The 18,528-nt window shown below is 35.4% G+C and overlaps 1 protein-coding gene across 1 annotated transcript in view; it reads right to left on the reverse strand.

Moving 5' to 3' along the window:
- The window catches only part of COL21A1 (collagen type XXI alpha 1 chain), a 177,099-nt gene that overhangs the window by 10,901 nt on the left and 147,670 nt on the right, over positions 1 to 18,528 (reverse strand). The window contains exons 18-22 of the mRNA XM_082414385.1: positions 9,513 to 9,557; positions 7,300 to 7,353; positions 5,637 to 5,690; positions 2,729 to 2,782; positions 1,028 to 1,099 (exon numbers count right to left, since the gene is read on the reverse strand). Of these exons, the coding sequence (XP_082270511.1) occupies positions 1,028 to 1,099; positions 2,729 to 2,782; positions 5,637 to 5,690; positions 7,300 to 7,353; positions 9,513 to 9,557 (279 nt within the window). The remainder of the gene's footprint in view (positions 1 to 1,027; positions 1,100 to 2,728; positions 2,783 to 5,636; positions 5,691 to 7,299; positions 7,354 to 9,512; positions 9,558 to 18,528) is intronic.

Here is an 18,528-nt window from a genome sequence, read left to right on the forward strand (position 1 = left end):
TTTGTGTTTACGGCGAATAAAATACAGATTTTCTTTTAACTGGCAGGTTTCTGAACAAGGAAATTCTTTAAATCCAAACATATTCACAGTAGATTTACTTAATATTCACTGATGGTCTAACACTTAATTGCTACTGTGAGGGTCATTCCTGTGTCAGCAAGTACTGCCTGCCACTCATCAGAACAAAAGGGATCACACTAGGTACAGTAATCTAGGGGCTAAGCAGATAATACATGAGGGATAGAAAAAATGAAATGATAGAAAAACTGAAAGAGCAAGGGATACAAAGACGGAGACATAACAGTTTGTATCCTTTGCAGAACAAAAGCAAACACATCCACTTTTAACCTGAACTGTATATATCTGCAGGGGCATGGACTTCTCTGACAGGTGGGCAGTCAGTTCTTGCTCAAAGCCTTCAAGCCAACAATAATATTTGTACAGATACAGCTCAGAGTTCCTTTACTTAACAGGAGAGAGAGAACCCAAAGTGATGCTGTTTTATCTCACCAAAACATTTTATATGAATATATATGCTTTGTACTTTAAACTCCTTAAATTACTTTTAAGTGAACTATTATGTAATATAATTGTTTCACAGATAGGAACGCCATGGTCAAGCATTCTGGCTGTAATTTTTATTGTCTCAGACTTTTGCCTCAGTTTTGGTAAGAGTGATATTCATATTTTGGTAAGAGTGCCTCACATGGAATACTTTCCCTAAAAAGTTCTTGACACATCTGGATTGACCACAGAACAATCTGAATTTACAAGATATTATTTAATTGTACATTTATATGTTTTGATCTGTCTCTTCAAAGGTCCTCATCTAGGAGACAGTACCTATGCAGGGACATGAAAGGTGCCACAGCTCTTAGCATGAGGTCGAACACATGATATGTACACCAAATACATAGGTCAGCTCATCATTGAATGCATAATTGGCCCTTCTATGCTATGTGCACAAAAAGAAAACTTACATGGTAATAGCTGATTAACATTGAATTATATGTCCTAAATATCATACCTTTTTCCCTTGAATTCCAGGTAAACCCAGGTATCCTGGTTCTCCTGGCAGACCCACTGCTCCGGGTTCTCCCTAAGTAACACAGAATTCACATGAAGATCACAGGCTTACTGCTTGTGAAAAACCCCACTGTTTTTATCTCTATATACATCTCAAATTTAAAACTGATAGTTAAAAATTTTGTTAGAGTTATTACTATAGAAATAGTAAAGAATAGTAAAGTTCACTGAAGTCCCAATAAAACTTCTTATATTTTTTCCTATCTTTGCTAGTTAAGAAATTCTGAGATCATATCATATTTTTAAATTTTATAAACATTTGGTATTTTTATTTTTATTATATTTATAATGTCAACAATAAATAATAAAGCAGTGAAAATAATAAACACACGTATCTCTCTTTGTATTTACTAATACTTTCCTGTCCTCCTTGAAATTGCTTTTTCTCATAATCCTCCTTTAAAAAAACTTATTTTATTGTTACAAAACTGGTAAGTAAAGAGAAGTAATAAAATTATTAAAAATCTCATTACCCACTATTTTTATTTGGTTATATATTTTTCCCTCTACCTATCACAAACACATACACAACTTAGATACTAAAATGTGCTGTGTATGCATAATTTTTTATCGTTTACTTCAAAATATATTAATATTGTGAGTTCTTTATATGCCATTATATGTTTTTTTAAATTTTAAATTACAGAATAGTATTCAACTATATTGATTTACCATATTTAATAAAATTTCTATTGTTAAACATTTACTTTCACAGTTTTTATTTTTATAAACAATATTGGGGTGAACACCCTTGAAGTTAGATATGCAAGTTTATGATTTTTACTTTATGTATGTGGAATATTATTTTCTTAGACATAAATTCTTGAGCTGTTTTCAGAACAAGGAATAGTCCATAAGTTATCTTAACTCAATTTTTCTACTCCCTATCATGTCATAGAGATTATTTCCTTTTTTTAAAAAGTCTTAAATAAGAAAGACTTACAGTGTGAAATATATAATGATGATGTATCAACAATATTTAGGTTAAAATTGTAAGAGATAAGACATGCTCCTGAATATGCTTCATGGAGTTTTGGTTTTGCTTTATTTGTTTTACCATTAGTCCCAAACTCTGTCACATTAACTAAAAACAACTCTCTTCTGTGGAAACTAAGTTCTGTTCTCTTTGCTCACTGTGAGCTGTTGAATATTACTCTAGATTTTTAAAGGCTAGAAGAGAATTGAAAATCTGATTGAAATAAACATCAACTATTTGGTTTGGAGGAAACTGGTAAAGGCAACTGTGACTCCCAGACTGAAAATAAAGTCCCATCAATCAGCAAACAAAGAAACGGCACCACCAGGGGAGACACACACTCATTCAGCCACATAAGAGGGTGATATTCTCTGGACCAGAGAAGATGTTCATACTAGCATCCAAATTTTACCAATTCTAGAAAAACCAAACTAAAGCATATTTCATGCCTTTATTACCCAAACTATGATAAAATATCCAAAAAACAGAAATGAAATTGGCCCACATTAACCACTGGCTTTCAGGTACCCTAATTTTATGATAAAAGGTAATCCTTCATTTCATCTATCTTTTCATAAGGGATACAAATGTTAATCTCATCAAATAATGAGAGGAACTCATACTTCTTTGAAAAAATTCCCAAATGCTTCAAAACAAATTAATTACCTTGAGCCCAGAAGCCCCAGGCAGCCCTTGAAGTCCAGGTTCTCCTTTATTTCCCTGTCAATGCATCAAAACCATTTGAATTTTTTTGAATTTAGTCACCATATATCTGATACAGACACTTAAGGGAACACATGTTAAACTACTTTTACATTTTCAACTTGCCAATTGTTTGAAATATAGAATCTATATGTTAAGCCTACTTACTAAGAAAAACTCTTTTAAGCAGGGAAGTGAGTCCACATATTTATAAAGCTTTCTACCAGCCTGTCTGATGTTGGCAGCTCCAAGTAAAAAGAGAGATTCCAATCTTTAGGAACAGGCACTAATTAGCTAGGTCTTTGTGCTGCACAAGCCAGACCCATGTATCTTAATAGCATGCTCTAGGCTGGAAATCTTCATCTTTCTCTGTTTTGCTTTCTCTGTATGACTCATTTTCAGTATGCAACTGAAAAAAGAAAATTAGCCTCAAATGCACTTTTGAGTGGCTTTTGGAAGAAGCATGAATCAGAAAACTTTTAGTTTGCATTCTTTTTCAGGATTCCAGTGCAGTCCTTGCTAACAGACATTTGGAAAGCAAGACCAAGTTGTCAGAGCAAAGAATGTAAGATAGGAAAAGAGGATTGGTTATAAAAGACAACCTGCCTCCTGGATCATCAGGAGAGATTGTCAGTGGTGGTTCTGGCTTTCAAATATACTTGGACACCTGAAATCACAACCCAATCAATGTCTGGCAAAAACCTATAATTAAAGAGGTTGGTGTGACACTTAGAAGTGGGGGGCGATGATCACCCAGAGCCAGGTCAGGCTCACTGATCAGTAAAGGGAACCACTTTCATTCTCAGCTCACGTTGAGAACCACGTGAGCATACTATTTGGACTTAATTAGAGCATTTCGCACATAACAGCATGATTATACCATAGAACAATGGTTCCTTAAATTTTCTAATTTTACAAGTGACTAAGCTGAAACTCAGAGGTGACAGGACTTGCCAAAAGCTACATGACTTGATTATGTTAATATACCCTGATGTCATTTAGATAATATTTTATAAAACTGGAATATGATAGGGTAAAATAGACTTATAAATGGTTCAATGGCTATTTTTAAAAGAGGTATTACAATCTAAATCGGAAGTTTTCTAAAGATCTACCACAGAATTTCAGCCTCATCCCTGCCTTGCTTAACACAGCATTTTTGTCTTACTCTTGAACTTATATCAATTGATATTGAAGGCATAGTTCACAAATACATTAGTTGACAAAACCAGAGGGATAAGGTAACATAGAGGCAAGTAAACTACGGCCTGTGGGCTAAGTCAGCCCAATGCCTCCTTTTGTAAATAAACTTGTATGAAACACGGGCACATCCATGCCGTGGCTGCTTTTGCATTCCAATAGCAGAGTTGAGTGGCTGCAACAGAAATTATATGGCCCTCAAAGATTAAAACATGTCCTATCTGGCCCTTGGCAGAAAAACTTTCTAAGACCTTAGGTAATATACTGCATGAAAACAAGTTGAAATGTTTCACTGAAAAGATTACATTTAAAAGGTATAATTTTAACATCTTGAATCTATTTTTAACAAAATAATCGTAGAAGGACAAGATGAGGGAAATCAAACTTTATAGTAATTTATGTAAAAACAAACTGTGATGTCAGAATCAGCCACTTGACTCCCCAGCCACAACAGCAGACCTACCCAAGTGGTGGATGCCACAAGTACATTGTTCTAATGTCTTTTATTGAAAATCTAGCAGGTTTAGTTGACCTCCAGCTCAGTGTGAGCCAACAATGCTGAGTGGCTAATTAAAACTGCTGACAAAATCTTAGGCTGCGTTCTTAAGAATTAGAGCATCCAGAACATCATAGGAGAGTCCATTGTACCCCAGTTATTTAAGGAATATACAACTACTCTATTTTTTCTTACAACATGACCTTGCAACATGATGGAGAACCTCCACTTGGCAAGTGTACACTTACTACTGCTAGGACTCACAGTGTTCCAAGCACCCACAGGGTCCACCTCTGGTGAGAGGGCAGCTACTTTTCCCTAATCACTGGGCTCCCCATGACATTTTATCCTATCTCTTTCTCTAGGTACTTTAGAATTAAAAGTAGAGTAGATTAGGCCATCTACTCATTTTGTATGCCAGGATCTATTTCCCTGGTCTAGTTAAAGGTTGAATGCTTCCAAAACAGCAATTCCATCACTTCCTTTTGGAAGGCTATCCTAGAATCTACTTATTAAGTAGTCGAGAATAGTTTCTTGAGTTGAGCCAGAAGGTACCCGGCCTGATCCTCTAATAAAAAGAAATTCTCTTACACATGACTCTGTACACCTAGAAAACGGTCGAATCATGGCACTCAGAGTTCCAGTTCTACCTTAAGAATAACCTCACCTGACACCTAAATATATTGTCAAGCGTGCCTTACTTTTTAAATGTGAAAGTTAAGATAATGTGCCATCTTATCCACAGTCCTGAGGGAGGATAAAACTCACTACAAGGCATTTACAAATAAAAATTCCACATACATTCCACTAAATAAACAACCAAGAAAAGGACTTGGAAGTTGGTAAAGTTACCCTCAGTGGTCACTACAGATGTTCTAGATGGTGGGCTGGGTACAGAGCCCCATAGAGCTCTGGGTATTCCTCAGTCCCCTGAGCTGCCAGTAAGGGAAGAGGGCTGAGTCATGCAGGACCGTGGACGTTTTCCAGCTTAAACCAGGCCTGCTTTACGTTAGCGTGTTTAATATGCTTAGTTTTTGCCTAAGACTTCATTCCTACAAGTGCTTGTTCACAGAATTCAAACCACATTCAAAATAAAATCAATGTAGTTAAAACTTTGACTGAAGTACCTAAATGGTCATTTTGCACAAAGCCCTCAATCTTGTTAATTTTCTTTACCTTAGATCCTGGGGCTCCAGGCTGACCTGGTGAGCCGTCGCTTCCCATCAAACCCTACATTTTAAGTGGAAATTGCAAGAGCAATTTAGAGAATAATATTTTTAAAATATTCAATCAGTTTTCAAGTTATACATTACCATAATAATCAATCCACTAAAATATAATGCAAGATATGGGAAATGTCCCTACATACATCCAAATAAGGGATAATAAAGAATCAAACTATGCAAGATAACATGAAGACTAGCAAAGCCCTTGTAAACTTGGTTGCTTAAATCACTTACAAATAGCAAAAATGACTGGAGAGCTAGTAAGAGACAAATGTAAAGAAAAGTTTCTTTTTTCTACACTCTACTTGCTTCCGTTCTCGTGATGGCCAAGAATTAGATTTCTGCATAGATGTTATTTTGGTCAATTGTATTTACATTTCCTATTTTCTTGAATAATGATTTTAAAGAATTAAAATCTAATTTTTTCTAATAATTTCTCTGAATGTAAGAATGTCTATTCAAGTTACAAATGGCCATATTTTAGTAACCAAATGATTCAAAATAAGACACTGATAACTACTCTAGCAACAAGGAACTAATTTAATTTAGATTCCATTTAAATACTATTACATATATAAAAAACATTTGCTTTCTCTTAATCACAGCAAAGGAAATGAGATGAGCAAAAAAATATTCAATTAGTATTATCAGAAAACAGAATCTCAGTATAGTCACTTTGAAAACAGCATGTCATCACTACTATGGTTTGCTATCAATTCAGGATTTATTACAACTATAAAATGTAAAATATACTAGTCATAGCATAGTGTTTGAAATATTAGAAATATTAAATATAGATATTCTTGAAGTTCAATGAAGTTCTAGTCAATGCCTTCATTTTCTGGAGGCTAACTTAAATACTGGTAAATAATCAAGTTTCGCTTAATATTTCAATGAAAAAATAATTTGGTCTTGATGATGGAGGTAGAGGAAGAATATTCCATTCAAATCTTTCACCAAGATTTTATCAAATCTTTTCACTGGGTAAAATATCTGCTTTTTTAACTTACATAACTAAATGAAAAGTCATAAACTGTCCATTTTTTTTACTTAAAAAAAGCTATTACAGGCAATTTGATTCATAGATTAAAATACACATCGCTTCTAACAATTTACTTTTAGAAATTTTTATGGAGTTTTATACACCATAATTTCTAATGTCATACTCATATGTCCCTTTACTCCCAGAACTTCCAAAATTACTTGTTCACTAATTTAGGATCTTCCTATACTACCTGTTCTGAATATGTTCTCCCTCATTAGTGTAATAAATTTGTAAATTTTCTAAAAAATAACAAAGAATATTTATTGAGTTTTAGATCTTCTCATGGTACTCAGTATTTGCTTTTAGCTAGGATATTTGTTTTCTGGTTTATCTACAGTAAGGGTTCTTAATCCTTACTTGAGTAGCCAACTTTTTGAGAATCTGAAGAAATCTAGACTCCTCTGGAAAAATGGACATAATCTTTTTCATACAAATGCATGGAATTTGTGGATCCCAAAAATCTCATTGCTGAATCCTCCCACCAGTTTTGTGAATTTCAGGATAAGAACTCCTGGTACATAATGACAATATTTCAAACACCCCAGTAATAATAATGACATTAACATACAGGTATCCCCGGAGCTCCTTTTTTTCCTAGTGGTCCTGGAGGCCCAATTTCTCCCTAAAAATCAAATACAGATCAAGTTTAAAATTGCAGAGTATCAATTCATCTTTAGAAATTTCCTACCAAAGCATTATGAAATGAAAACTCAATATCAATCAGCCCAATGTGTGTGCCTTTCCTTCCTCTACTGTAAGACGAAGCAATGCAAGGTAAAAAATCAGGAATCTAACACCTTAAAGACGTAGGCCTAGGGTCTGTGGAATTACTAAGGAAAATATTTTCATTAGGAAATCAGGAGCGGCATTGTTATTCTTTCAAAGGAAGACCTAGCAGTTCACACACAGTTGGTGAGGTGAGACAACAGAGGGAAAAAAATCAAGTGGAAAAATTTCTTATTTACCATAATTTAAGAGCTATGATAGTAAGTACAGATTAAGAAAAATTAGGACACAGTTTAATAGCATTTAGACTTCAAATTTTGGGATTGTGGCTGACCTGATGCTCCAAGGGATTTTCTGGTTCCAGAACAAAAACCCTGGAAAGAACATCCTCTTTGAGAAGCAGGGCAAGTCTTCAAAGATCCCTCACTTTAATAAAATATATGCTCGGTTAAGATTGTGATTATGAGGATTTGGAAGTGTGCAGAAACCTCGCTAGAAGTTGAGCTGCAGGAAATAAGAGGGCTGGAGGTGTCTGAGGGGACATGCTCAGCTTTTAGGAAACTGAACAGTGGGCCAGCCATGGGGAGAGGGCAGGAATCTTTAGTACCTACAATGGCTCAGGACCCTCAAAGGGCACTGAAATGGTACCCGTGGCTACCAGCAGGAGGCTCTCCATGCCCCAGTTAGGCTGACAGGACACCCACTAACTAGGATGAAGCAATGAGCTCAGCATCAACAATTAAGACAGGAGAGGCAGAAAACCACAGACTGAGACTCAAGAGGAATAACAATGAATCACAGCTGTCAGAATGGCTAGAAAGAGAATTTAGAACTATATGTGAAATCTTTACAAATGAAAAAATGGAATCATGAATGATTACTAGGACTGAAGATAGAACAAGAGACTAGACTATCAAGAATAAAAAGATGTTATAGCACAGGGATGTATGTGTATATATATATATATATATATATATATATATATATATATATATATAACTGAATCACTTTGCTGTCCCTTGAAACTAACACAATGGTGTAAATCAACTATACTTCCATAAAAAAAGAATAAAAAGATGTTATCAAAATTTGAAATTCTAGAAATGAAAAATATGATCATTTAGATTTTTTAAAAAATCAATTGATGGTTTAAACAGCAGATTAGACATAGTAAAGGGAGAATAAATAGACTGGAAAATATATCCAAACAATTTAACCAGAATTTAAGAATCAAGGATATGGAAGTAAGCAATTTAGAGATGTAGAGGACAAAATTAGAAGGAATAAAATATGTCTAACTAGAATTCCAGAAAGAGGGAAGAGCAAAGGATGAAGAGAAGTAGCATGGAGATTAACAGCTCATGTCTTCCAGAGATAATGGAAATAATTCTATAGAGCCAGGAAGCAAACTATATTCCCACCCGGATGAATAAAGAGAAATCCATATCTAGATACATCGCAGTGAGTTTTAAGAACACTAAAAACAAATAAAATACCTTAAAAGAATCCCCAAAGAAGGGACAGATCACTTACAAAAGAATGATGATTAGAACAAGAGCAGATTTTTCAGTTAACCATGGAAGCCAGGAGATGACAGTAGAAAAATTTCAGTGTATTAAGAGGAAATAATCATCAATCTTGAACTGTATACTCTACAAAATCCTCTCTCAAAAACAAGAGTAAAATAAACATACTGGTAGTTGAATAAAAACTGAAAGTTTATAACCAAAGTATTTGTACTAAAAGAATTTCTAAAAATACAGTTCAGGAAGTAGTACAATTATCCCAAAAGTATGGTCTAAGAGCACAAGATAGAAAGTAACTAAGTAGAATAGAAAGCATGTATGTAAATTCAAATTTATACTATCTGTATAAAACAACAACAAAAACTAATTGTAAGGTCAAAATAAGAGCTTCTGAAATTATATCATGTTTGAACCATTAACTGTTGCCATGAATGTGGTAAAATGTATTCTATGTGAAGAGACATCACCACTTTGCCCTTTTCATAATCAGATTCCAGGCCCAAATCTTTCAACTTTCATTAGTACTTACTTTTTGTCCCATTAATCCTTGGTTTCCAGGAAATCCTGGGATTCCCTAAAAAGAAATAAAGTAGATTTTTAATTTAAAAAATTTAGACTGTATCATTAAAGAAGAATAGGCCATAATTGGAGTTTTAACTTGTAAATAATGCAAATCATCAAACATATCTCTTGACTACATGAAACCACTATTTATATTAATCAAATTTTGGAAAAGAAAAATTTTATGAGATTTAATATTATATGAACATCTACTGATATTTAAAGTTTTAAATACAGGCTTTAAAAAAAAAGCTATGAAGATATTAATCTTGGCTCTTCTTTCAGACCAACATAAGTGATAAAATAAGAATATTTCATTTGAACACTTTCTTATGTTATTATAATGATTAATGCAAAAAGACTGTCAAATCATAGGAGTTCAGATTCAGTACAACAGTTCCAAAGGCCCTCATAGTCTCACAACCATAACTGAAAACTAATGAAACTAAATAATTTCCTCCAAATTGAGCCTTGAAACACCCAGGAACCTAACTCTTTGTATAAGATATGGCAATCTTTCTCCTAATGATTCCCTTGCTGATAAAATCGTGGAGCATATGCAGACCAGTTTGTAGAGAGGCAGAAAGAAAGAAATAGAGAACTCTTTCACATGGCTGAGCCCAAATGTATGCGTTCTCTAGCAAGATTCAGAGAAAATTAATGCTAATTGTCTGAATTTGAGAATAACGTGAGCACATTTAATAATGGGAAAGCAGTTCTATTGTCATTCACTGCATTTTCCAAAATGATCATTTATCACCCCGATCAAACAGTGATGGTACTAATTAATTTTTATTTCTTATTCATTTTTCTTAGCTCCTTTCTTGATGATACTTCAATTGAAATAATGAATAACATTTGTTTATATATATATATGTATTGACTTTGGCAGAAAAGGGATTTCAAAGGACCGGGAAAGTGGGCACCATCAGTATGTCTTTGAAAGCCCTCTGCATCTTCAGGGCTTTCAAAGAACAGCAGTGGTCCTCAGTAAATCAGGGCAACTAGATCAAGTATCTTCAACAACAGGGAAAGTCTGCCATTGTTTTGATTTTCAAATCTTGACTATTAATACAATACTGGTCCATGTGGTAGCCACAATTACGGTGCAAGATGTGGCACACAGTTCTAGTTTTAAGATCCAAACTTAAATGATAAATTGGAATTCAGTTTGATCCTATTTGGCTCAATTAGTTCACCATGGCACTACCTCCTTTGCAGAGAAAAGTTGTATGAGAGCAACGCCCATCAACAAGGGACTAACATACTGGTCGCTTTATAAACATACTAACTAGAGAATAACATAAAACGATATAAAAATTTAAAGTAACATTATAAAACATGAGCACAGTATACCCTATCAGCACTCTAAACATAAAGCAAGAGTAAATAATTGAATTACGATTATAAAAAAAACAGAGTGAAACGAATTGTATCCTTTCTAAAGCAGAAAATGCATACTCTCAACACAATCAAAGTCAATATTGTTCAAAATAAAGGCTTCCATTTCAATAGACCATGATTTGGCATGAAACCACCCAGAACCAACTCCCATTCAAATACACACTCATACAAACTCACCATAATGATTAAGTTCTGAATTTAAATAAAATTCAAATAAAATCTGTCTGTAGAATCTTATCAGATGCAAGGTGGCCATACATGGTTCTGCAGCTGTGTCAGTGCCATGTTGCTTGGCCCCAAGAATCTCTAAAGTGATCCTGCAATTGCCCCGATACCGTCAGACCTGAGAAGCTGAATTTCGTGCTGCACAGAACTCTTTGTTACTTAAGGTTTCAACCCTATTCAAGTTTCTATGCTCTTACACAATCTATATTAGTAGGAATTAGTTACTCCTGTTTTTGCAGCCAATCCCACTGTCAGCAAGGCTATATTCTCACTCTGGGGAAAAATAAAATTATGCCCAAGCAGTGCCCTGGCCTCACCTCCCAGCAGATCTTGAGAGCCACCCCCTCCCCCCCACCCAGGTCACTCCCTGAATTTGATTTAACACCTTTTATCTGAATAATTCTAATTCTGAGCATGGTCTGCATTAGGACATAGCCACAAATCTTACATTATTTCAACATATCCGATATTGAGAGTATTTGGGGGGAATCTCAGATTAGGAAGAAAAGATTCTTTTTCTTACTGCCTGTGTTCATAAGTTAGTAAAACATGAATACATGTCATAGATATGAAAAAAAGTCATAATATCCTCTAGGTCCAACTATACCAAGAACTACTAAATACTTACTTTATAAATACCAAGCAAAAAATACATAAAACTATATAATATTAAAAAACAAAATGTAAAACTGATTTATAAAAGCAATTCTTGGCAAAACTAATATAATGCCATGAGCATGCATGGAATAAAAAACTGTTGAGAGAGAGGTTCACCAGAAGAACTGAAATCACTCATAGCTATATTAGTTAATAAAATTCTCCTAGACAATATTTTCCTGGGCTCCCAATACATTCATTGAAATTGACTAAACTTTGCCAATTTTACATTAGTAGAAATATTATTCAAAACCATTTTAAAGTTACCAGTTTGTTGATCCAAAAGTATTTAGCAACAATTACTTCATAGGGTAAATGTTTTTCCAAGCAAACTATTTTATATTTCATTTTCAGCCTGTGTGGTTTTGGGTTCAGGTAACTGTGAACATGTGTAAGTAAAGACAGAAGCAAGAATTTCATTTGGTGAGAATAAAGGGACATATTTCCTCCACTTCTGTGATTTCAGTTTGGGTTTGAGGAAGAGCAGAAAGTCAAATGGAAAATCTGTGTAATGTTGTGGTCAAAGAATGCTGACATGAAAAAATGTTCTAGAAGCTTCTCTGTAACCATTAAACCATTGTTGTATAACAAAAAAGTCATTAAAAATAGAAATGCATAATTTAGAATAAAGGGTTTGGCCCCTATTTCCTAGAGACCACTTTATAATGAAGGAAATGTGTCTATGATGCATTACTTAGAAAAGACAGGATATCACTTTATACTTTTCCACATGCAATGGAATACTTGTGAAATTAGAGCATCTTGGATCAAATCCGCTGTTAAGTAATGCAATAATTTCAATGTGCTTAAAACAAATCTAATCAACTAATGGTATTTTTAAATAAAAAAATGTCAACCTTTCTACACAGTTGTAGAGATATTTAATATCATACAGTTGTCAAAATATTAGAAGCATATTATGTTTTCTTCTATTATATCAAGAAGTGATTTGTTCATTATTAAAGATGCAATGAATACAAAACACATATGTTGAAAGTATCATTCTTATTAGCTACAAAGATTACAATCATTATTAATAAAGAGCATAGTAGAGGCAGTTAAAAGTTTAGAGGCTGGAGTCAGCTAGCCAATTATCTCGTGCTGATCGACTCCAGGCCAGTTATTTAAATTGGAATCTCAGTGTCCCCATCTTATACATGGGGAAAAAATAATAGAACTTAGCTCTAGGGTTGTTACATTATATGAATTAGCTCTCGCAAGCACTTAGCTCAGTGCCGGGACTAAAATGAACAAATTTTCATGACTTTTCACAGCTCCTTCCTGACCTTTGAAAGTCACAAAATAGATGAAGTCAATTCTTTTTCATGTCTCAAAATTTGTCCTCCTCCATTTTGAGGATATCTTTTTTTTTTTTAACATGTTTTTCCACCTTGCCTTTGTCTACTTCATTCCCCAAAGTTTACATTGTATTCAAGATGACTTTGGCAATCTTAGGCTTCCCACTGGGAGGCACCAACAGGTTTTCATTGCCCCTCATTCATTATCCTTGCCTCTTCATGTTTGGCTGACTTTGATTATAGAAAAATACTACTATGGGGTTCCAGGAGCAAGATGGAAAATTAGAAAGATCCTGAGCTCACCTCCTCTCGTGGACACACCAAAACCACAACTACATATGGAAGAACCATCTCTGAGAACAACCTGAAGATTAGCTTGACAGACCTTCTACAACTAAGAACAAAAAGAAAAGGCCACACATCGAGGGGCAGAGAAGCAGTCTAGTTAGAACCCACATCCCCATTGTGAAGACCCACAAGCAGGAGGGGTATCACAGCTGGAGAGGTGCCCCCGGGGAGTGAGGGGTGTGAGCCCCATGTCAGGTTTCCCAGCCTGAGGCCCTGCGTTGGGAAGATGAACCCCATAATGTCTGGCTTTGAAAACCAGTGGGGTTACACTCACTCCAAATCCTAGCACAGACACAGCAGCTTTAAAAGTATCTGGGTCATAGGAGAAGGAGGTTCACTGACTAATTTTATGGCAGATGCTGGAAGGACAGGGATCTGGTCGAACCTGCTCTGGGGACAGAAGCACTGAGAGGCATCATTCTTTTTTACTCTCCTTCTACCTAGCTGTCCTGGGGGTGGTGGGCACTACTTTTGTCATTCTCCATCAACCTAGCTAACACCATGCGTCCCAGCCCAGCATTCCCCAGAGGACCTGCCCAGGTTAGCTCCTTTAAAGCAGCTCCCACCCCATCATACCCAGCAGACTGCCCCAGCTCCCCTCCAAAGCAGCTCCTGCTCCAGGGGGCCAGCCCTGCACACCAGGGTGCCTGCAGCAATCACAGCTCAATCACAACAAGAGGGCACATGTGACCCACACAGGGGATACTCTAGGAGCACCTGGCTCTGGTGAACAGAGGGGACTGCACCACTGGGCCCCATGGGACATCTTGTACATAAGACCACTCTTTCAAGACCAGAAGATGTAGCTGTTATACCTAATACATAGAAACAGACATAGAGATTTAGGTAAAATGAAGATATGAAGGAATACCTTCCACATGAAAGAAGAAGACATAACCTCAGAAAAAGAACTAAATGAAATGGAGATAAGCAATTTACCAGATAAAGTGTTCAAAGTAATAGTCTTAAAGCTGCTCATTGAACTCTGGAGAAGAATGGTTGAACTCAGTGACAACTTCAATAAAGAGACAGAAAATATAAAAAAGAACCAATCAGAACAGAAGAATACAATAACTGAAGTGAAAAATATACTAGAGGGAATCAACAGCAGATTAGAGGATGCAGAAAAATCAGTGATCTGGAAGACAAGGTAGTGGAAATCACCCAATAGGAACAGGAAAAAAGAAACACACACACACACACACACACACACACACACACACACACGAGGATAGTTTAAGGGATCTCTGGGACACCATCAAGCATACTAGCATTTGCATTATAAGGGTTCCAGAAGGAGAAGAGAGAGAGAAATGGATAGAGAATATATTCAAAAAAATAATGGCTGAAAATTTTCCTAATCTGGCAAAGGAAAGAGACACCAAGTCCAGGAAGCACAGAGAGTCACAAACAAGATGAATCCAATGACACATTATAATTAAGATATCAAAAATTAAAGAGAGCATCTTAAAAGCAGCAAGAGAAAAGCAAATAGTTACACACAAGGGGATCTCCATAATACTATCAGCTTTTACAACAGAAACTTTACAGGTCAGAAAGGTCTGGCACAATATATTCAAAGTACTGAAAGGAAAAAAACTTACTACCAAGAATACTCTACCCTGCCAGGTTATCATTCAGAAATGAAGGCGAGATAAAGAGTTTCCAGACAAGTGAAAGCTAACGGAGTTCATCACCACTAAATCAACCTTACAAGAAATGCTAAAGGGACTTCTTTAAATAGAAAAAAAAAAGGTCATCACTAGAAACAAGAAAATTATGAAAGAAAAAAATTCTCACTGTTAAAGGCAAACATAGTAAAGGTAGTAGATCAACCGACTATAAAGCTAGTATGAATTTTAAAGACAAAAGCAGTGAAATCATAATATCTAAAATAGTTAAGTGATACACAAAATAAAAAGATGTAAAATATGACATCAAAAACATAAAACATGGTTGGGGGAGTAAAAATGTAGTGCTTTTTGAATGTGCCCCAACTTAAGCAACCATCAACTTAAAATAGACTGCTATATACATAGGTTTTTATATATGAACTTCATGGTAAATACAAACCAAAAACCTGTAAGAGGTACACAGAAAATAAAGAGAAATGCAAACATAACACTAAAGAAAGCCATCAAATCAAAAGGGAAGAGACAAGAGAGAAAGAAACAGAGAAGAACTATAAAAACAACCAGAAAACAATTAACCAAATGGCAATAAGTATACCTATCAATAATTACTTTAAATGTAAATGAACAAATGTTCCCATGTCTACAAAGTGGTTATAGAGGGAACATATCTTAACATAAGAAAGGCCATATATGACAAACCCACAGCTAACATCATACTCAAAGTGAAAAGCTGAAAGCTTTTCCTGTAAGATCGGGAATAAGACAAGGATGCCCAGTCTCTCCACTTTTTTTCAGTATAGTACTGGAAGTCCAATTAGATAAGAAAAAGAGAAAAAAGTATACAAATTGGAAGAGAAGTAAAACTGTCACTATTTGCAGATGACATACTATATATGGAAAACCCTAAATCTCCACTGAAAAACAATTAGAACTGATCAATGAATTCAGTAAAGTTGCAGGATACAAAATTACTATATGGTTACCTTGAGGAACACTGGATTGAACTGCACAGGTACACTTATATGAAGATTTTTTTCAATAGTAAGTACTACATGATCTGCAGTTGGCCAAATCCAAGGATGTGGAACTCGGATACGGATACGAAGGAACTGAGTATATAGAGGGCCAACTAAAATTTATATGCAGATTTTTTTTTTAATTATTAGCACCTTTAATTATTATTTATTTATTTATTTATTTTGGCTGTGTTGGGTCTTTGTTTCTGTGCGAGGGCTTCCTCTAGCTGCGGCAAGCGGGGGCCACTCTTCATCGTGGTGCACGGGCCTCTCACTATCGTGGCCTCTCTTGTTGTGGAGCACAGGCTCCAGACGCGCAGGCTCAGTAGTTGTGGCTCACGGGCCTAGTTGCTCCACGGCATGTGGGATCTTCCCAGACCAGGGCTCGAACCCGTGTCCCCTGCATTAGCAGGTAGATTCTCAACCACTGTGCCACCAGGGAAGCCCTATATGCAGATTTTTGACTGCGTGGAGTGTTGGTGCTCCTAATTCCCTCATTATTTAAGGGTCAACTGTACAGGAATCTGTTGAATTTCTTTATACTAATAAAGAACTAGCAGAAACAGAAATTAAGAAAACAATCCCATTTACAATTGCATCAAAAAGAATAAAATACCTAGGAATAATTTTAACCAAGGAAGTGAAAGACCTGTACTCTGAAAACTGTAAGGCATTAGGGAAAGAAATTGAAGATGATACAAATAAGTGGAAAGATATACCATGCTCACGGTTGGAAGAATTAATATTGTTAAAATGTCCATACTATCCAAAGAAATCTACAGATTCAATGCAATCTCTAAGAAAATATCAAAAGGCCTTTCTCATAGAACTTGAACAAATAAACCTAAAATGTACATAGAACCACAAAAGACCCCGAATAGCTGAAACAGTCTTAAGAAAGAAGAACAAAGCTGGAGGTATCATGCTCCCTGATTTCAAACTGTACTGGAAAGCTATGGTAATCATAACAGTGTGGTACTGGCACAAAAGAGCCCAGAAAGAAACCCACACTTACATGGTCAATTAATTTACAACTAAGGAGTAAAGAATATAGTGGGGAAAAGAAAGCCTCTACAATAATTGATATTGGGAACTGTACAGCTACATGAAAAATAATCAAAGTGGACCACTTTTTGACACCATGAATTTGAAACGGATTAAAGACTTAAATGTAAGACCTGAAACCATAAAACTCCTAGAAGAAAACAAAAGCAGTAAGCTCTTTGACACTGGGCCTGGCAATTTTTTGGACCTGTCTCCTCAAGTAAGTGCAACAAAAGCAAAAATAAACAAATGAGACTATATCAAACTGAAAAGCTTTTGCACAGAAGGCAACCATCAACAAAATGAAAATGTCACCTACTGAATGGGAGAAGATATTTGCAAATTATATATGTGATAAGGGGTTAATATCCAAAATACACAAAGGACTCATACAACTCAACATCAAAAAAGTAAATAATGCAATTAAAAAATTGGAAGAGGACCTGAATAGACATTTTTCCAAGAAAGACCAACAGACACATAAAAAGATGCTCAACATCACTAAACATCAGGGAAATGCAAATCAAAATCATAATGAGATATCACTTCACACCTGTCAGAATGGCTATTACAAAAAAGACAAAAAATAACAACTGTTGGTAAGGATGTGGAGAAAAGGGAACCCTTGTGCACTGTTGGTGGGAACGTAAATTGGTGCACCCACCATGGAGAAGAGTATGGAGGTTCCTCAAAAAATTAAAAATAGATTACCATATGATCCAGCACTTCCATTTCTGGGTATTTATCCAAAGAAAACAAAAACACTAATTTGGAAAGATATATGCATCCCTATGTTCACAGCAGCATTATTTACAACAGCCAAGATGTGGAAGCAACCTAAGTGCCCATAAATAGATGAATGGATAAAGAAGTTGTGGTATGTGTACACAATGGAATATTACTCAGCTACAAGCAAAGAATGGAATCTTGCCATTTGCAACAACATGGATGGACCTGGAGAGTATTATGCTAAAGTGAAATAAGTCAGACAGAGAAAGACAGATATCGTATGATTTCACTTATACAAGGAATCTTTAAACAAAACAAATGAACAAACTAAACAAAACATAAAAAGTCTCATAGATACAAAGAACAAAGTGGTGGTCAGCAGAAGGGAGAGGTGGGGTGCTGAGCAAAATAGGTGAAGGGGATTAAGGGTCCCAAACTTTGAGTTATAAAATAAATAAACCACAGGGATGTGGGGATGTATTGTACAGCACAGGGGATATAGTCAATAATGTTGTAATAACTTGGCATGGTGACGAATGGTTATTAGACTTATTGTGGTTATCAACTTATAATGTACAGAAATGTCTAATAGTAATATAGTATAGTGATATTGTACACCTGAAACTAAT

The sequence above is a fragment of the Balaenoptera physalus genome (assembly GCF_965194825.1).
Source record: "Balaenoptera physalus genome assembly, chromosome: 11".
Lineage (NCBI taxonomy): Eukaryota > Metazoa > Chordata > Mammalia > Artiodactyla > Balaenopteridae > Balaenoptera > Balaenoptera physalus.